Below are 24,060 nucleotides of genomic sequence, written 5' to 3'. Positions count from 1 at the left end.
GGGGAGCAGTGGCCAGGTCCCAGCCTGGAGCAGTGGTGGCGTTGGAGCCTTGTTGGGGATGGGATCCATGGGACTCTTTGTGTGGGGCAGCTGTGCAGAGAGGGACCAGGTGCTCTGGGAGGGCAGAGTGGCTGCAGGTGTGACAGGGTGAGAGGCAGGGCATATTTCCCTCTGGACTCTACTGTGGGGCTGGACACAGGACCAGTTTGGAGGGTTAGGATATGCGCTGCTGTGGATGTGGGAAGTGCTACAACAATTCCCGAAGCCTCATCCTTGTCTGCAGGTGATCACCATCCCCCACTGCCTGGAGATCCGAGCTATGTAGCTGATCCTATTGCCCATGACCCCACTGTTCTCCCATGTGCCCTATTTGGGGCTGGGGTCAGCTCTAGAGTGTCCTACAGGGAAAGCTCCAGGAGGGGAGGAGCACTGGGAGATGCAGGGATCTGGCTCTGGGGCACTGTTGGAGCATGGAATGTGTTGGAATAGGGATACGCTTGCCTTTGGCTCCCTGCCCAAGCCCTTGGCCCCCGGAGGTACTCAGGCCCTTGCAGGGGCAGATGCCCTATGAAGGAAGTTGGAGAGATGCCAGGGAAGGAGCTGGATCTGTGCTGCAGGTCAGATGGACTCTGTGCCAGGGCTGGGCTCGTAGCCAGGGCTAGGGTCAGTGCTAGGCTGGGCTTTAGCCTGGGGTCTGTTGGGAAGGGGGCAGGGAGGAGTCCTGGCAGGGGTGAAAGCGCTCCTGTCCTGGTGCAGCCTTAGGGAGTGCTGCCCAGTGCGAGAGGAAGATGAAGGTGGCTATGCTCAGCCTGATCCTGCCCTTCTCCATCCCACTGTGCCCCCAGTACAGACCAAGGTGAGGCCCAATATGATGATCTTGCCCTGTAGCCTCCCATCCTATTGTTTTGGCTTCCTCAGACATGTCTTCCCCAGGTTTTCATCTTTGTTGTATTGCTCAAATGCCCTCCCACTGATCATTCCTAATTTCTTTTTCTCTCTTTTCCTTTCAGTCCTTTGCCTTTCTCCCTGGCCACACAGGGCTCTCTTGATGCCATTCCTGGACTCATCGCCTCCTCCTAAACCATCTCCAAGTCCCGTTGGTTTTCTCCTCATCCGTCCTGTTTCTTCAGTTGCCATCCAGCCACTTCCTTGCAATCCCATGTCCCTACAATGGAATTCCTGTCTTCTCCCCTGCATTCAACAGGGCCCCTTCCCCACCCTCAGCCCAGACCCTTGGGCCATTCAGTTCGGTGTCTTTGGTCTTCCTTTGAGGCCCTGAATTCCTATCCCATTGTCTCCACCTCCACCCTGATCCCTGCACCCTTTTCCCCCAGAGCCCCACAAAGTCCAATCCAGACCAAACTTTTGCTATCCTTTCCAGGCACTTCTGCAAGAGACTGAAAATTATCTCTGGGAGGTGAGTGGGGTGCTGGGATTGGAGGGCATCCTCTCTGGGAATTGGGGGGGGCAGTTTGGTCCTATTGTCCCTTGCTGGCACTAGGGACATCCCAGGGACCTGCAAGGTCTTCTGATCCCTCTGGAGATTGAGATGTTGAGATCCTGAAAACACTGCTGTGTGTACAGTGTATTCTTCTGGCCTCAGACCCTGCCCCTACATGGCCACCACACTCCAGTCCATCCCAGTTTGTCCCAGCACAGCCCAGTGCACCCCTACTGATGCTCTGTCTTGTGCAGGAGAAGTGCCTGGTTGCCTCTGTGGATGGCTAGGTGAGCAGTGCCTGCAGAGAGTGGTGGAAATAAGGATTTTCACATGTCTAGTGGACACAGGAGGGTCATGTTTGACCCTGTCTTTTAGGATTGGAAGTCTTGGTGACTCTCATGTCCTGCCCCTCTCCAGCAGCATGAGGAGATGATCATCCCTGGAGGCTGCCCACGATCCCCTTGGAGCCCAGGGCCATTTCCCTTAAATGATCAATGAACTTCTTCAGCAAAGCTATGTTGTGTCTCCATGTTTGTGCGTGTGTTTCTCTGTCCATTTATCTCTATCTCTGTCTGTTTCTCTGTGAACATCTCTGTGTGTCCCAGGGGTGGGATTTGGCTGTCCTCTGCTGCCCCTGTGCGTTCCCTGCGCCCAGCGACACAAAAAGAGCAATCCTCGTGCCGGGAAAGTCAGGCTGGGGACTGGTGGCTCTGTAAGGAGTTCCTCCACTTTACATGGTTCCTCTCTGCTTTCCCCTGAGAAGTTTGGTGTTTTGGAAATTGAGTGAGACCTGACTGTGGGCAGTTTAAGTGGGTGAGTGTGCGGCAGGCTGAGTAAAGGTTCAAGGCCCTCAGGAGCGTGGCAGGGAGTGGTCTGGATGCAGAAGAATAAGTAATAAGATTTCTCTTGGATGTATTTCTTGTTCTAACAGCAAGAAAAAAATTGTGGTTTTTTTCCTATATTTTGTTTCATGACTGAAGTATTTATTGATTTTGAAATCGGGTTCTTGGCCGGTATGGGGCTGCTAGGTCTACCCGACTCTGGGGTACTACAGGACTGAGGGTTTCCCCTGGGGGCAGGTTAGAATGAGGAAGAAAGATCTTCCTGGCTTAGATGGGTTCCTCGGTGGCCAGGTGTATCCAGCTCCAGAGTGGCCCTAGTAGACCTCACTTTGAAGTCGGGAGCAGCTGTGAGCCATGCCCACACAAATCAGCATGTGAACCCAGGGGTGTGTGGGGAAAGGGTGAACAGGTCTACCCTAATCTAAGGGTCAGTTGACTGCCAGGTCTACTTGGCTCTGAAAGGGCGGTTGGTGGCCAGGTCTACTCATGGCCGGGTAGACTTGAGAATCCTGATATGCAGAGCAAGGCTCGGTGGGTAGGTTGACTCTGCTCCAGGTCCTCTGGTGATGTAAGGGTCAGTCCAGTTTTATTCGTTTTTGCCTCACAACCGTTGCAAGAAGATCCTGAGGACCCCCCCCACCCAGGTTGACTCTGGACAATGGTTTCTGGCCTGACCAACGTGGATGCTTCCAAGGGACTGTTTGCAGGTGCTCGCTGTGCTTCATAGTACACTGCTCTTGAGCAAGCACTAGTTGGAGTGGCAGGTTCTGTACACCTGTTTCTTGGAGCAACCCTCACAATAGTCCATAAATCTCCTCACCTCTTGGCCAGAAGCCACTCGCTTTGGAAAAGGACTAAAAGAGCAGCCCTCTGGAGAAGACCCTTGAGTACTCCCCATGGATGAAGATCTGTCCATTGGCTGGCCCATGAGGACGTCTGTCTCATCTGTTGGTAGCTATTTTCTCATTCCTCTCTTTTTCTCTCTCTCTTTCTATCCTCCGTTTCCTATATATCACCCGTCTATTGCAAGTGAGTTGTTGGCATTAATAAAAATGCATTGCTGTTGAATGAACTGATTTTGTCCCCTGCTATTTGCCTGTTTGCACCTCTGAGATCAAATGAACCATCATGACCCCTGCTCTGTATTAATAGTGGATTGTGACAGGTGGCCACCAAACAAACACAGAGAAATCATTGTGACACTGAAACCGTGGTTGGAAGAAGAGGTAACAGGTCTACCCAGTTTCATAACAGTAGTCAATGACCTGGTCTATCTCATTAGAAAATGGCCTTGTCAGACCAGGTCTACCTTGCTACAAAGCGGCTGCTGGAGACCAGGTCTACCTGGCACTGTCCGCCAGCTGCCGCTGGAGATGGTGCTGCAGCAGTGGGCGATACTGGGGTGAGCAGATCTACCCTGCTGCAAAGCAGTTGAAGAAGGCCAGGTCTACCCTGCACTGGGGCTTGTGGCGTCTGCCAGTCACCACTGGAAAAGGCACCATGGTGGCAGGATTCTTGGGGTGGACAGGTCTACCCTCCTCCGGCGGGACTTAGGCAACTTTCAGTAGGGTCTGGGTAGACCTGTTGTCCCCACCAGGCCTGGAAGTTCACCAAGGGGTCATTGTTTCTGGCTGCCTCCAGCTGTGTCATCGTAGTAGGCGGTGTGCGCCACTGTGCCCTCTTGGTCATGTACAATTGGTTCTCTTGGAGGCATCTGCAGCCTCGGGCTCATCTGTCCGTATTATGGGAGCAGGTGGTGAGTTGCATCCCCGTAGGCTGTTACCGTGCCTGTGTCCAAGGTGGAGAAGGGGGCCACGCATGTGGTCTCTGGAGCAAGAAAAGTACCACCAATGTGGCATAAGTCATGTGACTTTGTCTGGGTTCCTGTCTTACCTAGCTTACTGGGACAGATTAGTCGAGAGGTGATGCAAGAGCTGCTACCCAGCCGAGGTGAGGTGTTGAGGCGGGGGGGGGGGAGAGAGGGAACCTGCAAGTGTATCCCGCTCTGGCCTGGCCACTGCTGGCTTTGTGAAGGGGGGGCAGGCGTCCGCTCGCTCCTCCTCGGGGATGGTGGCAGGCAAGGTGGCCGCACCTCATCTCTTTTCTGCCTGGTCTTAAGCTGAGGCCCACCCACTTGGTGGGTGTGGTGTTTTCAGCTGTTGGTCTGGTGTGGTGACCGGTGACTGGTGGCCGGCAGCTGGGACTGGACTGTGGCCAGGGTTGTGTTGAGCCCACCGAGGCTTTCCCTGGCCCCTTCCCCAAGAGCCCCTGAGCATGGCTTGCTTGGCTGAGGTGGCTGCACCTTGTTCCTTGCTCCCGACCTGTTTACCAGAGTGTCCGTGTCAGAAGGGAAGCGGGGACGTGCAGTGGGGCGTGTGGCCTCGCCTCAGCTTTGCCCACTTGCCTGAGGGGCTTGGTGATGGGAATCACCCGATGAAGTTTGAGGGTCAGGGGGGCAGCACCCCATCCCCGCTGTGTGTTGTTGAAGTCATCCCCCTTCCTTGTTCCTAAGCCGGGGACCTGCGTAGTGAGTGGAATTTTTCAGGGTTGGTGGTGGCCTGAACCTGCCGGAGATCCTCCGAGAATGTTGTGGGTGAGGCGGAAGCACCTCACCCTTTCTCGCTACTGGCCAGTGCGATCGAGCCACTGTGCCAGGCGGCCTGTGGTATCTGGCCTGCCTCAGCTGCTGTGGTTACTGGCAGGCTGGGTTGGGTTGCAAGCGGCTCTGCTTTTTCAGGCGTGCCAATGTGCGGGGTGGAGTGTGGTCACCCGCTATGACCACTGCTCTTTTTGTTTTTCTCTTGCAACCCTAAGCTGTGGTACTGAGAAGCACAATGACAAAGGGTCACGAGTCATGAAAGCAAAGATGAGGGCAGAAGGCAGAGAGAGGCATCTGTGGAGCAGTTGGGGGGATTGGGAGGAGTGGGCCTTGCCTCTACCCCTGGCCCATGACCCCTGTGGCTAGCACAGGTCATGTGCTTCGCTGTGCTTTTAATTTTTTTTTTTGTTGTTTCTGTTCATTGGCTTTTTTTGTAAGGAAAGGCGATAGATGCGTGAGGCTTTGGATTTTTCACCCACTGATAGGGAACATGAGCTTGGTTTAGACTATTGTGAGACAGGTTAGTTTTACCCTACTGATGATGTGTTGCAATAGTAATCCTGCTCAGTATGAGAGGGACTGCAGGTTCAGACCTGTCATGTGTGTGCTTGGTTGAGGAGCCACTGGCACAAGGCTACCATCTGCAGGCTTATGACTAAACGCCTCTAAGTCAGAATCCCGCCTAGACGTAGTGATACTGCAGCGCCCCTGCAGCGGTGTGCGAGTGGCAGTGGGTTTACCTTCACCGTGCGTGTGTGTGGTGTGAGGGGATCTGTCCGCTGCTGTCTCGGGGTGGGAAGGTAGACCTGGTGCCTCTTGGCGCTGGGCCAGGCAGCTGCACTTTGTGCCTCTTGTGCTGTGTCAGCAAGTATCATTGGTGGGCATTTGGAAGGCCTAGAGGGTTGTGTGCAGTGTCCTGTCTGATGCCTTCCCATCCTGGTGGGATCTGGATAGACCAGGCCCCTGAACTGGACTTGGCCACCTGGTGAAAGGAAAGAGGGTAGACCTGTTGCTGCCAGCCAGTCTTAGTCTTTGGCAGCCTGTAGTGACGTAGACGTGTTTCCCTCCACCAACCTTGGTATTTGGTGGCCTGTTTAAGAGTAGACCTGTTGTCCTCCGCTGGCCTTAGTCTCTCTTAGTCTCTGACAGACTATTGCTGGGTAGACCTGTTGCCCTCTGCTTATTTTAGTCTAGCCAATATCTAGGTAGACCTGTTATCCTCCGCCGTTCTTAGTCTCTGGCAGTCAATGACAGGATAGATCTGTTGTTGTCGGCCAGCCTTGCTGCCTGGCTGCTGAGCGATGGCTCTGTGTCTCTTCAATCGGACGCGTGACCCCGTTGCCCTCTCCAGAACAGCAGGTGGCCTGCAGATGAACATGGGTAAGACAGTTCTAAGTGATAGGAGAGCGCCGTTCTGAAAGGGCAGGCAATGGCCTCCGTTGCCCTCAGCCGATTGAAAGGGAGTCAGGTTCAGATCCCCAAATCTGGAGTGGCAGTGAAAGGCGCTGTGAGGCGCCCAGTGCGGTGATGAAACCAATCCCGGAGAAGCCAGTGGGAGCCCCGGGGAGAGTTCTGTTTCTTTTGTGAAAGGCTGGGCACCCTGGAATGGGTTTGCCCCCAAGAGAGGGGCCCGTACCTTGGAAAGAGTGGCGGTTCCGGCAGCATCTGGTGAGCTCTCGCTGGCCTGTGAAAATTCAGGGGAGAGGTCTCAAGCCCAGCTGTACCCATATCCGCAGCAGGTCTCCAAGGTGAACAGCCTCTGGCATGTTGGAACCAGGTAGGTAAGGGAAGTCAACAAGCTGGATCTGTAACTTTGGGATAAGGATTGGCTCTAAGGGCTGGGGTCAGGCTGGGGCGTGAAGTGGGGCTGGCCATGTGCTGTGGCTGGATGCAGCGCTGTGAGGTGCAGGTGAGTGTGCTCTGTGTGGCCCGCCCGGGTGCTGGGGTGTGCGCACACAGTGGCAACTCTGGACATGTGCTGGGCCCTTCCCATGGATCACCCCATCTGCAGTGGGTGCCACTTGCCCTCCCCCCCCCCCCCCCCGCCTGCCATCCTCTATGCCGTGGCCGAGCGGTATGCACTGGAGAGGGTCCCAGTGGGGGTCTCCAGGCTGGCGCCCCACCTTGACTGGCGTCTAGCAGCCAGCTTAGAACCGGTGTGGACCAGGGAAATCCGACTATTTAATTAAAACAAAGTTAGACCCTGTTAGGGTCGATACCTGGGAGTTATTGCTTGTTTTTAAACTACTTTTTAAATCCAAGATCAGCTGATATGAACAATGTCCTAGTTCCACATCCTAAAAATAATAGTGTCATCCTTAATTCTAACTCACCATGGTATAAGAATGTGATTAAATATTGCCACAATTGGACTTATCCTGGAAGTGCGGTGAAAATGCGACTGTAAGAACGCTTCCTCCAGGTGTCTTTTTAATCTGTGGGGATAGGGCATGGCCCACAATTCCAAGTAGTTTTTTGGTGGGCCTTGTTATTTAGAAAAACTAACCATGTTTGCTCCTAGCATGCGTGAAATGATGAATCAGACCATTTGGAGTGTGGGACACAGCAAGAGAACTAAAAGAGAAATCACAGATTTGGGACCCGATTGCCATGATTACATGGAGTTTTGGAGTGTTCCAGCATGATAAATAGCATCAATTCTTTCTCCAGATGTTGCTGCTGCTCAGGCTGTGGCTACGCTTAATAAGCTGGGATGCTGGATGAAGAAACAACTCAACATAACTTCATCTATTTTGAAACAGATGCTCACTGATGTAGATAATATTAGACACAGCACACTGCAGAATAGAGCTACTATAGATTTTTTATTATTGGCACATGGGAGTGAGGATTTTGATTTTTTTGCATTAACTTCAATGACCATTCTGCATCCATTTACAAGAGGCTCAGACAACTGCAAGATAAGATGAAGAAGTTGACTGTGAATGACTGGGGTTTAGATGAATGGTTTGAGGGATGGGGAATAACTGGATGGTTGAGAGATATTAAGAAGGGGCCTTTGGTATTCCTATTAGTTATTATTGTATTGCTTTGTGTTGTTCCATGCATAATAAAACTGGTGATTTGATAGAAAATACAGTGAAAATGTCTGATTGGTGCAAGAAGAAGAAGAAGGGGGAATTGTAGCAATGTATTTGAATAGTTTAGGCCATAGTTTATACCAGATGCACCAGCCGAGCCATTTTTACCTGTTTTTCATTTTTAGCTGTTTTTCTGGTGTTTTATGAAACACTCTGGAATTCGTCAAAGCTACTGAAACAGAAATTGTGCTAAATTGGGAGAGAAGAAGCTGAAAAACAGAATACCAAGATTAGAAGAATCAAGATAAAGGTGGGTGGTGAAGCGCTGGACTGTAACCAATCATATTTCCTTCAAGGTGTGTGCAGAGTGTGTGGACAAGATAAAGGCACCAATCAAAAATGTGTAATTGTGTGGATAGTAATTTTAGAATGTATAGGTAGGGTATAAGGTAAACAATAAATGGGCTTCAACATAATGACATTGATTTGTCCTTCAGAAGTCCTTTGTTCCTGCACATGCCAGTCTGCCAAACTTAGCGGCAATTGACTTTCTACTTCTTGTCCATGGACATGGATGCCAGGACATTGAGGGCTTCTGCTGTTTTAATTCAACATCCCATTCTGAATCCATCTCAAAAAGCATCCAGTTGTTAAAGGAGCAAGTTCAGCAAATCCAAACTGAACAAACAACAAAGACCACCAATGCCATTAATGAACTCTTTGGACAATGGGGACTCAAAAGTAGGGCATTTCCCTTAGTCAAGGATGTTTTATAGACTTGTTGTCTTCTTACTTATGTTTTAATGTTTTTTGTGATGCTTCAAAAGAGTTCTGGGAGAATTTTTTTTAATAAATAAAGAAGGGGGAGTTGTGGAGGCTGGTAAGCCAGCAGAGGATAAGTTTGCCACACTCCCCTGGAGGGACAACCCTTGAGCAACAACCTCTGAGGTCAAGGCCAGGGAAAAAAGCTTTCCCCAGAATGCATTCTTGCCATATGTTCATTCTATGTACCCATTGGCCCTTCCCCTTCGTTATGCCCTTGTGCACTCATCTCATTCATTCTGATGTTCTACCTTGCACCTCGCTATCCCTATATAAACCCCTGCTCTCTCTGCCTGGGAGAGTTCTTCATCCCTGGACCCCTTTGCTGCAAGAGCTCAATAAAGACTTTCCATGGAACCATCACATGAAGAGTCCATCCCTTCCTTCTGCATTGCTCAAGGCTGAAATCACCCCAAGAGCTGAAATCACTCAGTGTGGCCAAGAGTTACCTGTGCCCCTAAGACATCTTTCTAAAGAATCTTCTCTGGGAAGATCACAGCACTCTAGGACAGCTTTGCATCCTGGATTGAAGCTCCCAGCTTGGAAGGAAATCTCAGGGAAACTTCGAAGTGTCCTTATGTTGGAATTGCAGTAAGGGAGATACAGCTCCTTCCCTGGCTGCACTGACAGCATTGCCCGCAGTCACCATTGTCACCCTGAGCCAGCTGTGCCCCCTCCCAGAGCCCCCAGTGCCAGGCAGCTGCTCCCAGCCCTGTGCTCTGCAGAGGGAACTGGGCCCGGGGCTGTAGAGCTGCCCCACGGCTCTGCTGAAGCTCTGCCTGCACAGGAGGGGCTTCACACCTTGGACCCCCAGCCCTGAGGACAGAGGCTTGTCTGGGGACAGGAGGGAAGGGGCTTGATCAGAGGGAGGGGCTGCACTGCAGGGGATCCTATGGAGATCTCTAAACTCTTCCTGCCACAACATTTCTGGGTTTTGTTTTCTCTCATTTTCTGTTCTTGCCTCTGCTTCCAGGAGATTTTCCCCCTGGAGGTGTTACCCTGTGGCTGATGTTTCCCTGCCAGCACTCACAGACCTCAAATCTCTGTGCACTCTCCTTGGCCCTACAGAACCCTGCCTGTTTGCAGGGCACTGGCTGGGGCAGGTTCCGTTTGCAGCTTGGAGAAAGGAAAGGTTAGACTAAGCCAGATGGGTCCAGCAAAGGGGATGCTCACGTTGTCCATGTGTAGAGTGGCTGGAAGTACATTAGGAATCTCCTGTGAACATTCTGATCACTAAAAGTAACAATTCAGATGTCACAGGCGCTTGTCAAAATTCCTAATACCTTTAATATTCATCCCCACGTCCCTGCCATTCTCCAGTAGTAGGAAATTTAATAAAAAGTCTTAAGAAATGTCCTAATTTTAATAAAAATCCTTGTTTCAGAAATACTCTATGACTGATCAGAAACCCTCAGCATGTCAGACCTTCAGGAGCATTTCACCTCCCCTACACCAGAAATACTCAGAGTTGTACTCACAGAGTCTGTAGGCATTGGGATGTTCCAGCTTTAGGAGATCACTCCAGGAGCTGCAGCTGCCTTGTCCTGCAGCCCGAAGCTTCCTGTGCCAAGGGCTGGGAGTGATTCTGCCCCAGGCACTTCTCAGCATCTTCCCAGCCCTGACTGATTGAAGCTCTCTGTGCCTCTGTGCTGTGCCCAGGGTGGCTGAAGGCAGAGCCCCAGCCCTGCTGGGCTGTGCACAGGAGCTGCACCTGGGCAGAGCTGTTCCTCTGCAGCGCTGCCCTTGCCAGGAGCTGCCTCTGTGCCAGGAGCTAGGCCCAGCTCAGCAGCACAGACTCAGCACAAGGACTTTAATGACCCTCTTGGGGCTTTGGTGCTGTCGTCCTGAACATTAGTCCCTGAGAAGGAACTGCAAAAACCTCTCAAGAACTCCAAGTCAGAATCAAACTCCAAAATTTCTTGACGTTTTAATGGGTCCCACTGAGGGACACAACTGAGAAAGTGTCCCCAGGCCCTAATCAGAGCAGGGAATTGGAGGCAGTGATGACAGGTGGGGACAAAGAGAAGCCAAGTTGTGGTTCCCTCGGGCACAGCAGGGTCTGTGCCACCAAGGGCTGTGAGGAGACACCTTGTCCTGAGCCACTGGGGCCTCCTGGCACAGTCCCAACAAGGCTGGCCACTGTCACTCCCTTGTCCTGCCCTCATCCCTTCCCTACCCCACATCCCAGTGGCCTCACGGATCTGCTGGGACGAGTCCCTGGGGAGCCTTGGTCAGGAATGGCCCTTGGGGGCTGTTTAATGCTCCCAGGGATTGCATGTTTCTCAAAGGACTTTGAGTATTGCTTTAGTCTTGGAGTCTTTGAGAGCTTTGTGCAATCGTGGCCTCCAATTTTCTGCTTTAATTAGTCTCTTGAAAGACTATGCTTTGACACTCAGTGGGGCTCATTAATTCTTAGAGATACTCATGTTTTTTTAAGGTACTTTGGATTTTCCTTTTGACACCAAGACTCTGAGAGGTTCTTGTGCAATCCTGGCCTCCCATTCTCTTCTTCAAGGAGTCCATGAGGAGCCTGTGTGGAGGATGGACCTCAGTGGGACCCATTAATGCTTTGAGACATTTTGAGTTTTTCTTCTGACTTGGACTCCTGGGAAGGTTTGTGCAATCTCCTTTCAGGCCCTGAGGTTCAAGGGCTCAGCTACAATTGCAGCACGAGGCTCATTGGGATCAAGCAAGTCCTGACAAATCTTGATTTCCCTCTGGTCTGGTGCAGCTCACTGCACTGCTGCAGTCAGGGAGAAATATTTCAAAGAGCTTCTAAGAAATACGTATTCATATTTTAATGTGTGTATTTTACTACTGGTCTCTTTAGGGAGGAGGTGGTTGCAACATTTTGTGATTTATATTGATCCAGCAACTCTCCTCAGGAGGTCTGGCCAGGTCAGAGAAGCTGTGCCTTGAGGTCTTGACCCAGTGTAGACAACCTTGTTCCACATTCCCCAATCCCATCCTGTCTGTCCTCACTCACCTGGGATCTGCTTTGCTTGGAGAACTGGCTGCACACAGCCAAAGGGAGTTTTTTTCCTTTTTAATTTTTTTTAAGCAATCTAGAACTTCTAATTTTCCCCATTACAAACATACACCTTCCCTTAGTGTGTGCCAGCCTAAGGTACACCAAGGAGGTTTCTCTTCCCAAGGCAGAGCCATGCAAGAACTGTTTTAGACCTTTGGACTGCTTGATTCCACAAAGCCTTGTTGTGTCACCATGGACTTTTGGTTCTGGAAGGTTCTGTAATGTCACAATGGATGTTTGGATCCATGGGGCCCACTGTGTCACCATGCAGTCTTAGTTCTGTAAGGTTCTCTAGTGTCACCATGGATGTTTGTTTCCATGTACCCCACAGTGTCACAGTGGTCTCCTTTTCCCTGGGCAACCAGCAGCAAACCCCACTGGCAGGGCCAAATGCCTGGGAAGAAGGAAAAGGGGGGACATTTGGAGTGATGGTTTTTGTCTTCCCAGGGCACAGTGACGTGGGGTGGGGCCCTGCTGTCCTGGAGATGGCTGAACACCGGCCTGCCCATGGAAGGGCTGAGAGACAACAACCTCTGTGCATGGAACTGCAACAGCAGAGAGCTCAGGCTGAAGGCTGGGTTTAAAAGACTGTCACCAGCACAGGAAACATCAATCTAAGAGGAAAGATGTGTGCTCATGTCTTTACAAATCACTTGATGTGTGAAAAGATGGGTGTTAAGGTGTTGGAAATGGGTCGAAAAATTTCTACTGACTTTGGGCAGCAGTTTTGTTACCGGGCCCAGCCAGCTTGGCTCCTGACACAGACAAGGGTCTGCACAAGTCTGAACTTTGAACTTTGGGGGAAATGCCAGGTTCAAGGGAGGATATGGGGTAGGTGGGTCAGGAAGGCTGTCCCTTCCTAGTGCCTCAGCCAGTGGGGAATGGAAGAGGGCAACATGCGGCCGGGAGTTTAGGATAAAAGGAGGCTGAGCCTTCTGGAACCTGGAGAGAGAAAACCCCAGGGACTTGTGACCTGGTGAACTCTCTCTTTTTATTCAAATAAAGTTGAAATTTCCTTTTTGGACATAAACCTCTGGCATTTACGGATTTTCCTGACGGTGACAACATGGAATCTCATGGAACCAAGTGTCCACGGTTTCAGGGCTCAGCCTCACAGAGCGCTGGAGACCATTGTGTCACAATGGGAACACATGGAACAAAGGCTCCATAATGACACTGCAGGGCCTCATGGAATGCAGGAGATCATCCTGATGGAATGGAAACTCATGGAACCAGCCTAGTGCAGGCAACAGGAGGAGAAACTGAGGCAGGACTGGGAGGCCATAGACACCTTACTGGGGGTACTGGTTTTTACTGGGAGGGGACTGGGAGGAACTGGGATGGGATTAAAGGGTTAAGAAGAGGGGGAACTCTTGGTTAAAGGGTGATTTTTGTAGTGGCTTATACTGGTTTGTACTGGTTTTGTACTGTTTTGGGACTGGTTTGTACTAGGAGGGATTGGGATGGACTGTGACAAACTGGGAGGGGATTGGGGGGACTGGGAGGTCACTGGTTTATACTGGTTTACACTGGGAGATCTCTGGGAGGTCACTGGGCCTTTCTGCAGAGTCACTGGTTTGAACTGGGGGTTACTGAGAGGGAACTGGTTTGAACTGGGAGGGTGACTGGGCCATACTGGGAGGTCAGTGGGAGTTATGGGGATGAACTGAGAAGTCCCTGGGGGGCGTTATTGGGATATATTGGGAGGGACTGGGAGGGGATTGGAAGGGCACTGGGATTTACTGGGGCTATACTGGTTCATACTGGTTTATACTGGTTTGAATTGGGATTTACCCGGCCAGCAGGGGGCACCTCATGCCCAGGTGTTATCTCTGAATGGAACTGGAAGTTACTGGGAAGAAACTGGGATTTACTGATTTATACTGGTTCATACTGTTTTATACTGGGATTCACCTGGCTAGCAGGGAGCACTGCCCACCCAGGTGCTGTCCCTCACAGGGTCAGTCCTGGTGGCCAGTCCCAACGTGGGCACCTACTGGAACCTGCAGAGACGTGCACGGGGAGCAGTGGGAAGGGTCTGGTGTGTACTGGTTTATACTAATTTGTACTGGTTTATACGGGTTTTGACTGGGAGGGGCTGGAAGGGCACTGGTTGGGACTGGGAGGGCACTGGGAGGGGTCTAGAGAGGGTAAAAAAGGGTTAAAAAGGAGTCTGTGGTTACTGGTTTATACTGGTTTATAACTGGTTTATACTGGGAGGGCACTGGGAAAGGTTAAAGGGGAACTGGGAGGGAGTGGGAGAGCCCTTACTGGTCTGTTCTGGTCCATAGTGGTCTGTACTGGTTTTTACTGCTTTATGCTGGGTTATACTGGCCTATACTGGTTTGCCTTATACTTATTTTTATTGATTTATATTGGTTTTTACTGGTTGTTCCTGGTTTTAATGGTTTGTACTGATTTGTACTGGTTTATAGTGGTTTATGTTGGGCTATACTGGTCTATACTGGTTTGCCTTTTTTTTTACTGTTTTATGCTGGCTTTCACTGCTTTGTACAGTTTTTTGCCACTGTTACTGTTTTGCAGCAGTCCATACTGCTTTTTACTGATCCATACTGCTTTTTACTGGTCTCTACTGGTTTGTATTACACTGGTTTTTACTGGTTTTCACTACTTATACTGGTTTGTAGCGGTCAATTCTGGGTTATACTGGTATGCACTGGTCTATAATGGCCTATAGTAGTCTATACTGGTTTGCCTTACACAGGTTTTTACTGTTTTTTACTAGTTTGTCTAACTTATACTGGTCCGTTCTGGTCTGTACCGGTTTATACTGGTTTATACAGGTTTCAGGGTGCCATTCAATGAGTAGACCAGGTGTCCCTAAATCTCCATTGACTTTAATGGGTAGACCTGAATTTCCACTCACCACACCTGGGTGCCCCCATTCAGATATTGGGGTGACCCTGCTGCCTCTCTGAGATTTTGAGGTGCCTCCGTTGCCTCTCCCAGAGCTGGAGCTGGTGCAGAACGCTGTCTTCACTGATCCCATGGACCAAAGCATCTGTGTGTACCTGTGCTGCACCCTTTCCAGAGATAACTCGAGGCTCCCACCCACCCCTGGGGCCCTCACCTGGAGTTTTGGGGTGCCCCCTGAATGCTGGGGTGCCCCCTGATAGCCCTCTGGCCACCGAGGGTCATCTGTGTACACGTTGACCAGGAGGACAACCAGGAGGTGGCCGTTATCTTCTCCCAATCCAACAGGGTGAGTTGGGGCACATGGGTGTCCCAAAAATCACCTGGATATCCCCCAAAATCACCCGAGTATCCCCAAAAATGGCTTGAGTATCTCCAAAAAATCACCTGGGTACCCCTTGGACACCTGGATCACGCAAAACCCCTGGGGCCCCCCAAAACTGATGTACTTAAATCCTCATTGCTTTGACTGGGGAGACCTGGTGTCCCTAAAAATCCCTTTTGACTTCATTGGGTAGACCTGGTGTCCTTTGATTTCAATTGGCTTCAAGGGGGTAGACCTGGTATCTTGTTTATCTACATTTATCACCATTAATCCTTAACAGTGGTCCCAGTTATGTTCCAGTGCTCCCAGGAATAGCTCCCTGTTTGATTAGTTTGCCCTCCCAGATCTCCCAGTAACCCCTCTCAGTGCTCCCATTCTGCCCAGTTTCCCTCTTTCCTCCCTTCCAGTGCTTCCAGTTCCCTCCCAGTGCTCCCCCTTAGCTCTTCCCAGTGCTCCCAGTTTAATGAGCAATCCTTCCCAATCAAGCCCTAATAAGGGGTAGACCTGGTGTTCCTAAATCCCCTTTGACTTCAGTGTGCAAACCTGGTGTCTCAAAATTCTTGGTGCTAAAAATCCCACTTTTAGACTCGGAATTCCCACATTTTGGGCTGAAAACAGAGATTTTTTGGCTTATCTGGAGGCAACAGCTCCACCCCAGGCCACAGGTATGGGATCAGGGATTCCAGATTGGCTTCCAGGAATTCATCCAGGACTTCCAGAGCGTCAGTACTGCAATCCTGAAGCAGAAATTCCAGGAATTCAACCCAAGATTTCCCTCAAATGTACCCAAATTTCCCCATTTTAGCCCCAAATTTCTGCAAAATGCCCATTGACTTTAATGGACAGATGTGGTGTCCCGAAACCATTATTCACTTCAATAGGGTAGACCTGGTGTCCCTAAATCCCTGTTGCATTTATTTGGCTAGACCTGGAGTCTCTAAAAAATTCCTATAGATTTCAAAGATTTCCAAGAAAACCCCAATTCCTTCTAATGAGTAGACCTGATGTCCAAGAAGTTTTGGGGTTAAAAATGCCAATTTCAGGGCTGGAAATTCCCAATTTTTGGTGGGAAAAAGCCCAAACTTTTGTTTCATTTCTCCCACAGATGACCTCGGAGGGCCCAGAATGACAGCGATGCTGGACAGCTCCACCCTGGCTGAGCTGTGGTGCTCAGGGAAGGGGTGGCCATGCCCCTGCCACACTTGGCTATCCTCCCCCTGAAGGCAGGAGGGTGGGGTCCGGGTGGGCGTGTCTTGGGGTGGGCCGTGGCCACCACACCCCTGGCACACCTTGATGGGCAACATGAGTTCTGCAACCTCCCTGCCCCACCCTCTGACTGCCCTGCCCACCTGGAGGTCACCTGGGCAGCTGGCTCTGTCCTCCATGAGGTGACACTCCTACCAGGTGAGCGCACGCTCACTTCAGCCCTGCCCACTTTTAGCCACACTCTTTTCTCACCTTGTCACGCCCCTTCCTCAGCTGGCCACACCCTTTTTTCAGCTGGTCACACACTTTCCTCAACTGGCCATGCCCTTTTCTCACCTGGCCACACCTTCTTCTCTCCCAGGTGAGGCCGACACTTGGATTACGGGAGTTCTAGGCACAGCTACAATGTCTCTCAGTTGGGTGTGGGGCACGGTGGGAGATGAAGTCACGGCTGGAATAGCACTCTATGGGAACCGCAGAGCATGATGGGACCTGTAGTCCCGGAAGTGGCTTGGACAGGGCATTTGGGGGTCTGGGAAGGCACTTTGGGGACACTTTTGCGTCTGAACGGTGACTTGAGGTGCACGGGGGAGAACCTATACAGTTCAGGAGCACTTGGGGGGAGCTTGGGGAGCTCTAACCGGGTTCTTTAGGGCGCGGGGCACGGCAGGAGTTTTAGGTGGGGAGCTGTTTTCTGAGGGGCTCTGAGGCTGCAGGGGATGACAGGAAATGAATTGCCAGAAGTGGCTGTAATGGGCATATATGGGGATGGGAGTAATTGGGGGTCCAGGGATGTTTTTGGGGGGTCCAAAACGGGTGCTGAGGGGGCACTTAGGGATCCTGGAGGGACTGGGGGACACTTATGCAACGTGTGGGGGATGGACACTGGGGTTCTGTGGAGCACGAGGTATGACGGGCGTTGTAGTCCCGGCCCCACTGGGGCTCAATTGGGCCGCGGGACTTGATGGGAGTTATAGGCAAGAAGAGAAAAGATGGCGCCGACACCAGGCACCGCCCCCAAAGGCCCGAACCCCAGCACTGATTGGCTGTGGGTGGTGATGGGCGGGAGTCTCGGCAAATGGGAGGCAGCGGAGGCAGGAACAGCCCATTCCACCCCTCCAGTCCTTCCCAGTACAGCCCAGTCCATCTACAGTACGGCCCAGTACAACCCCACTGCCCCTCCTGGCCGTCCCAGTACACCCCAGTCCCACCCAATACACCTGAGTTCATTCCCAGTCCCTTCCAGTTCCTCCCAGTGTCATCCATAGTACGCCCCAGTGTCCCCCTAGTCTTCCCCGCAGAGTTCCTAGTGTCCGCACTCTGTCCCAGTATTTCCAAGTATCAATCCCAATATGTCCCAGTATTTTTCAGTGCGCCCCCACAGTCCATTCCAGTCCACCCAGATTCTCCCTCAGCATTCCCTGTGTTCCCAGGTTGTCCCAATCGTTCCCAGTATCACTCCCAGTATGACCCAGCATATCCCACAGCATTCCCAGTGTTCCCCAATGTGTCCCAGTCCTCCCCAGTGTTTCCAAGGAAACTTGAACTTCTCACAGTTGTCGTTTCACCCAATCCCAGCAGTGGGGTCAGTGCAGTGGCCATGGCTACAGCCCGTGGCAGTAGCCCAGTGCAGTTTGGGATGATGATCCACCCTCACAGCTGGCCCAGGGCAGCTCTGGAGTGCTTTTGGTGGCACCTTGGGCTGGCACACACCTGAGGAGTGTGTTTGCAGTGGGGAAAATTAGGAGTTTTGCATTGCTTAAAAAAGAAAAAGAAGGAAAAACATCTCTTTGCCTGACTGCAGCCAGTTCTCCAAGCAAAGCAGGTCCCAGGTAAGTGAGGACAGACAGGATGGGGTTGGGGAATGTGGAGCAAGGCTGTCCACACTGGCTCAGATCTCAAGGCACAGCTTCTCTGAGCAGGCCAGACCTCCTGAGGACAGACCCTGCATCAATATCAACCACAGAATGCTGCAATCACCTCTGCTCTAAAATGAGCAGTAATAAAATACACCCTTAAAAACTGGAATGGATATTTCTTACACGGTCTTTTAAATATTTCTCCATAACTATAGCAAGAAACCTTCCTCATGAACTGCACCAGACCAGAGGGAAATCAAGACAGAGCCATGGTTTGTCAGGAGTTGCTTGACCCCAATAAGACCTGTGGTGCATTTGGTGCTGAGTCCTTGAACCTCAGGGACTAAGAGGAGATTGCACAAACCCTTCCAGGAGTCCAATTCAGAAGAATCTTTCAGCTGCTGCACATCCCTGTGCCTTGGGCTTGCCCAGACTCCTTCTGGGGGACGTGTTGTACCAAAGCTCTTCCCTGGGAGAGAGATTCATTTCTCCTTGTTTGCAGTCTGGGCCTGCCCAACTGTATTAATTGTTTCTTTCTCTGGATATTCTCTACTATGCCAAAAGGATCTGAAAGGATCTCTGAAACTGCCCATCAATCCCTCTCAGGGCTCTCCTCTGCTGTCCTCAGTCTCCAGCCCACTGAGCACAGAGCTCCTTTGACCACTGTAAAGTGGTCATGTGCTTGAGGCCATGGGCACCTGGACTGTATGACAGTTGTCTGTAGGAAGGAAAGCACAGAAGCCCAGGGTTTTGAAGGCAGATGAGAGGCAGTCACCAGAGGCCAAGGCAAGCTTGACCTGTTTGTCTTTGTCTGGAAGCAATCCTTGGATACACGGAATATGGGAGGCCAAATCCCCGTTCTGTCCATGGGTGTCAGGACAAGAAGGATAGTTCTTTTCCATAGGAAGGAAAGTAGGGAGCCCCCGTGTTTCAAAGGCAGATGAGAACAGGCCCTCAGTAAGCCAAGGGAACCTACACAGTCCTGGCAGCTTTTGTCTGGGAGCTATCCTTGCATATATATGGAATTTTGGAGGCAGACTCCCAGTTTTGGCCGTGGATGCCTGCACTTGAAAGATGTTTTTCCATGGGAAGAGAAGGTTCAGGTGCTGCCTCTGGGGCATGCGGGGCTTGGCACGGGGGCAAGCAGGGAAGGGAAAAACGGACACGGGGACAAACGGCTCCAGGGCTTCAGCTGCAGCAGCAGCAGCAGCAGCAGCAGCAGCAGCAAAACAAACAATTTTGTCGACTCTGTTTCCCCTGTCCCTCTCCTGCTGTCCCACACCCTCTCCCGCAGTCCCGCACCCTCTCTCGCTCTCCCTTTCCCAGTGTCCCCCCCGTCTCCTAGTCTCCGTCTCCCTCTCCCCGTTCCAGGCCGGGCCATGCCCCCGGCCCGCCCCCGGCCCCGGGCGGGGCTGCCCCGGGCGGGGCTGCCCCGGCCCCGGCTGCCCCGGCCCCGGCGGCCCCGGCTGCCCCGGCCCCGGCTGCCCCGGCCCCGGCTGCCCCGGCCCCGGCTGCCCCGGCCCCGGCTGCCCCGGCCCCGGCTGCCCCGGCTCCGGCCCCGGGCGTCCCGCTGCGGTCTCGCCTCCGCCCGCCTCTGGGCGTGCTGGCGGTGGCGCTAATGGGCGGGCATCAGTGGCTGGGGCGGCATCGCCGCCTTTGGCTCCACCTGGCCCGAGCCCGGCCCCAGCCCCAGCCCTGGCTCCTCCCGGGGCCCGCGGAGGACACACGCGTCGCGGCCGCTCCCGCCGCCTACGCTGCGGCTCCCCCGGCCCGAGCTCCACCGCTCGGCAGCGCGGCCGCCGGCCCCGAGCTGCCGCCTTCCCGTTCCACAGAGCGAACGCCTGGGGCTGCCCGGCCCGGGGCGGCTGAGGGGCGCTCGGGGGCCGTTCCTGGCCCCGGGCCGAGCGCTGACAGCCGCGTCTCGCCGGTAGGGAAAGGCGCAGCAGGGCCTGAAGGAGCGGTACCGGGTGGGTTCGCTGCTGGGGCGCGGCGGCTTTGGCAGCGTCTGGGCGGCGACGCGGCTCTCGGACGGCGCCCCGGTGAGTGGCGGAGCCGGCGGCGGGCACAGGAGGAGGGGGCGCGGGAGGAGGAGGATGGGGCTCGGCAGAGCGGGAGGCGAGCTCAGCCCGCTGCTGCCCTTGGCTTACAAGTGGTCATCAAAATGGTGCCACGGAGCCGCGTCCGGCACTGGGACGAGCTGGTGAGTGAGCGGGGCCAGCGGGAGAAGGCGAGGCGTGCCGGGCGGGGATGAGCCGAGGCCCGGTACGGTGGAAGCCACCAGGACCCTTGAGGAAGAGCGGGCGTGGGGCCAGCTGAGCATCCCGGGCTGCATGAGGGCTTCCCGAGCCCTGGCATGGCATCAGCCCCGCTGACGGCATCGTGGTCTTCCCGCAGCCCGACGGCACCAGCGCACCGCTGGAGATCGTGCTGCTGGACAAGGTGTCCACCGGCTTCCCTGGTGTCATCCGGCTGCTGGAGTGGCTTGAGCTCCCCAACAGCATCGTGATGGTGCAAGAGCACCCGGAGCGGTGCCAGGACCTTCATCATTTCATTCGGGCGTGGGGGTTCAGGTCCGAGGAGGTGGCGCGGGAGCTGTTCCGCCAGGTGCTGGAGGCCGTGCGGCACTGCACCAGCTGCGGGGTCCTGCACAGGGACATCAAACCAGAGAACATCCCGGTTGACCTGGTTGCCACCGGGCAGGCAAAATTGATTGATTTTGGCTGTGGCACCTACCTGCAGGTTACAGCCTACACTCACTTTGCAGGTAAGCCCACACAGCGGTGTGCTCCCGGTCCCGGCATCTCCTGGCCCAACATCTCCTGGCCCAGCCTGGGTGTGGTAGTGGGGATTCTCTCGTTTGCTGCCAGTCATGGCACTGAGCCTTCAGCCGAGTTGCTTTTGAGTTGGGGCAGGTGGGGGGCTGGCTTCCAGCCTTGCTGGCAGCCTTTGCAAGCCACTCTGCCCAGGACTGGGGCTGGGGCTGGGGCACCCAGCCTGACAGAAACACTTGTGGGTGGGGGTAGGCAGAGAGATGGGGCCAGAACCTGTGCACCAGCTGGTTTGATGTGCAGATGAGAAAGGGCTTGGAGTGCTGTGCTAGCCTTATTTTCCGTGGCCTCATAATGTTTTTTGGGCCATGCAGACAGGGAGAATGAAAACATGGATTTTCCCACCACTGAGTGGGTTTTTCCTTGTCATGGTCAGGCCTTGCAAGGGCTTCCACTGCCCTCTTCCAATACCAGTGGCTTCTTTTCCAACCCCATGTTTGTACACAAGTCCCAGGTGCTGGTGAGAGGGCAGCGGGTCACACCATGTGCCACTGGGGCAGCCCTCCCCAGGTTGCTGGGGCCAGGCTCTGGGAGCAGCAGCATCCCCTAATGAATGCCATCTGTATTCCATAGGAACACAGTCCTACAGCCCCCCAGAATGGACCAAGTTTGGCTGGTACTATGGCAAGCCAGCTACCATCTGGTCCCTGGGCATCCTGCTGCACCAGATGGTCTGCGGGGAGCACCCTTTCAGGAGGGGCCAGAACATCAGCTGGGACCATCAGCTCTCGCTGCCACAACGGCTCTCTCAAGGTGGACCCGCATCTCTGGGCATGGGGGGAATACCAGTGCTGGGAGACAGCAGCAGGCTCGTGAGCATCCTGCTCTGGCAGCTGCTGAGGGGGTGGCACATCTCCTGCTCCTGGTCTCCTCCAAGACAGAGAACTGATGGGAAGGTTTAGGCCCAGCTCTGAGCACAGGCAGCATGGTCTGGGCATGGGAACAGTGGGGCAAAGGGACTGGAGACTTCTCCAACTGACCGGCAGTTTCTGGTTTCTCTCCCCAGATCCACCTGATCAGGTGGTGTTTATCCATGCTCGACATGGAAAGGTCCTCATTAGAAGATCTGATCAGTGATCCTTGGATGCAGAATATTCATCAGCCGTAGAAGAAGGGAGAGAACCACAGGCATGCTTTGATGCAGGGTCCTGGTAAGTTACAGCTCCACCCATGCCCTGGCAATCAGAAGCAAAGAACCCCAGACTTTTTTGTCCTGCCTGTGTCACTGCACGGGGGTCATCAGATGGGAACACGCAGCCCTTGTGCTGGAGCTCAGCTGCTCTGCCCAGCAATGGTGGCCACCATCTGAGCTGGTTTGGCTTGTCCTGGTTCACTGACAGCTGGGGCCCTGGGCAGAACACTGACAGCCTGGTCTCACCCCCAGGAAAGCAGAAGGAGCTCCTGGAGCAGCTGTACCAGGTGGGGCTGCTGCTGCTGGGGACAGCAAAGAAGACATCACGAATGACAACCTCTTCCTCTACCTGGCCACTGGCAAGCTGAAGATGATGGACTTGGATTCTGGCACCTTCTTCAAAGCCAGGCTCCACAGTGAATTTGCAGATGAGTCCAGACCCAGGGGGATGCTCCCAGATTTGGGCATTGCACAGCTTGGCTGGGAACCAAAGGTTCCCTCTTTGTTGGGGAGGATAAAATGGATTCTTCAGTTAGCTGCCAAGCTGCTTTTTGGCAGGGCTGGGGGCATGGGCTGGGGTGGGTACGAAATGGGAGTTGGCTCCTGACCCTGCCAACAGCCCCCAGTGCCCACTGTGCCCTGGGCTGGGGCTAGGGCTGTGGCTGGGGCAGCCACCCTGACACAAACAAACCCCATGGCAGGAGCAGAGGTGGGACTCCAGAACTGTGCATGGCTGCTTTGCTTTTGTGATAGGTTGACTTAGGAAGAAGAAACTCAGAAGAGATTCTTCCTAAGGGAATTTCCTCTGTGGGGGTTGGGATACCTGCAACAGCCAATTAGAGAAAGTTAGTTCGCTCCGCGAACACACATTTTGAGGAAGGTAATCCGGAACTGACCCTCTTTGTCTTCCGGCAGTTGAGCAGGTAACATCAACCCGAGCTTCCCTCTCCCCCATGCGGGGAGGAGGCTCGGGAGGCCGCTTGGGCCCCGTTTGCCAACGAGGGGGACCCGATGGCCGGAGGGAGAAAAAGTTGTGTGATAAGACCTTCACAGCTTCCTCCTCCACGGGCCTGTGGCTCTGGCGTGGGGGGAGGCCGACTCTTGCTGCTGCCGGCCGGGCCTGGCCTGCCCGGGTGGCCATGAGCAGTGTGGGGGCTGCAGCCCAGCCCCAGAAAGGCTGATTGATACCTCAGCTGCGCCCCCAGCACGGCCTGAGCCTGGCCCAACTTTAGTAGTTGTGTTAAACTTTAACTCTTTAGTGCTCAGATAAGATTTGCAAAGCCTCCAGCCTTTCCTTTGAATATGAAAGGGAATAAGAAGATTTCTGAAGTCAGTGATGTAAGAGCTAAGTTTTTAAGATGGAAAGAGAATGAGAAGATGCTGAAAGGGCTGAAAATCTTTTTGTGAAATTGTAGGAATGAACTGATGTACTGAATATTCCTATAAACCATGGAAAGAGACATGGGGGGATGGAAATGTTCCATTTAATAGATGATTTGACTAAAGAGCACCTGTGTTGAGAATTTCTGTCCTGAGAAGAGAAGGGGATTTTGGTTTTCTGAAGATGAAGCCTGAGCAGAGAAAAAGGAGACAGAGAGAATCTTTGCGGTTGAACATTTCATTCTTAAAAGTAATACCCCATGAGACAGACATGGCCCACATCTACAGCTTTGGGACGGCTGTAGAGTTGGGAGGAGCGTCACGGTTGCAGGTTCCCGGGCGGATGCAAATCGTGAAAAATAAAACCACAAGAGAACTGTTTTTTTCCTTCTTGTGGGAGAAATCCCTACAACTTCAACAAGAAGAAGCTTCTCTCTCCAGGAGTGAACTGAGAAAGACTAAATTGGGCACTGACCGAAGTATTTGTTACATGTTTGTTTTGTTGTTATGAAGATTGGGAGAGGGAGGGAAGGAGTGATCTAAAAAATCTTATTCTGAAATTCTTTTTTCCCTCTCTTTTTGTTTGTGTAGTTAATAAATTTTCTTTTATACTCTCTCAA

The 24,060-nt window shown here is 53.0% G+C and overlaps 1 protein-coding gene and 1 long non-coding RNA gene across 18 annotated transcripts in view; both read left to right on the top strand.

Moving 5' to 3' along the window:
• The window catches only part of LOC148222200 (uncharacterized), a 25,966-nt gene extending 8,739 nt beyond the window's left edge, over positions 1-17,227 (top strand). For 3 of the 17 annotated variants that reach the window (XR_015806440.1, XR_015806431.1, XR_015806436.1), the window contains exon 2: positions 8,109-9,108. This is a non-coding gene — a long non-coding RNA (uncharacterized LOC148222200). The other 14 variants (XR_015806438.1, XR_015806425.1, XR_015806432.1 and 11 more) reach the window with 12 other exon arrangements.
• Positions 14,892-24,060, top strand: LOC106861546 (serine/threonine-protein kinase pim-1-like). The gene is made up of 6 exons (XM_088172266.1): positions 14,892-14,999; positions 16,259-16,439; positions 20,436-20,864; positions 21,502-21,681; positions 21,935-22,079; positions 22,313-24,060. The coding sequence occupies exons 1-5, from the start codon at positions 14,892-14,894 to the stop codon at positions 22,003-22,005; spliced, it is 969 nt and encodes a 322-aa protein (XP_088028392.1). The 3' UTR covers positions 22,006-22,079; positions 22,313-24,060.

Source organism: Sturnus vulgaris, chromosome 13, assembly GCF_052056855.1.
Source record: "Sturnus vulgaris isolate bStuVul1 chromosome 13, bStuVul1.hap1, whole genome shotgun sequence".
In the NCBI taxonomy this organism is placed as follows: domain Eukaryota; kingdom Metazoa; phylum Chordata; class Aves; order Passeriformes; family Sturnidae; genus Sturnus; species Sturnus vulgaris.
The sequence above is the reverse complement of the archived record's forward strand: the minus strand, read 5'-3'. Positions and strand labels throughout refer to the sequence as shown.

Coding starts and splice junctions, on each gene's coding strand:
- LOC106861546 (XM_088172266.1), top strand. CDS start 14,892: ATGCTGGGGTGCCCCCTGATAGCCCTCTGGCCACCGAGGGTCATCTGT. Junction 16,440..20,435: donor TGAGGTGACACTCCTACCAG/GTGAGCGCACGC, acceptor GGGCTGCATGAG/GGCTTCCCGAGCCCTGGCAT. Junction 21,682..21,934: donor GCCACAACGGCTCTCTCAAG/GTGGACCCGCAT, acceptor TTCTCTCCCCAG/ATCCACCTGATCAGGTGGTG.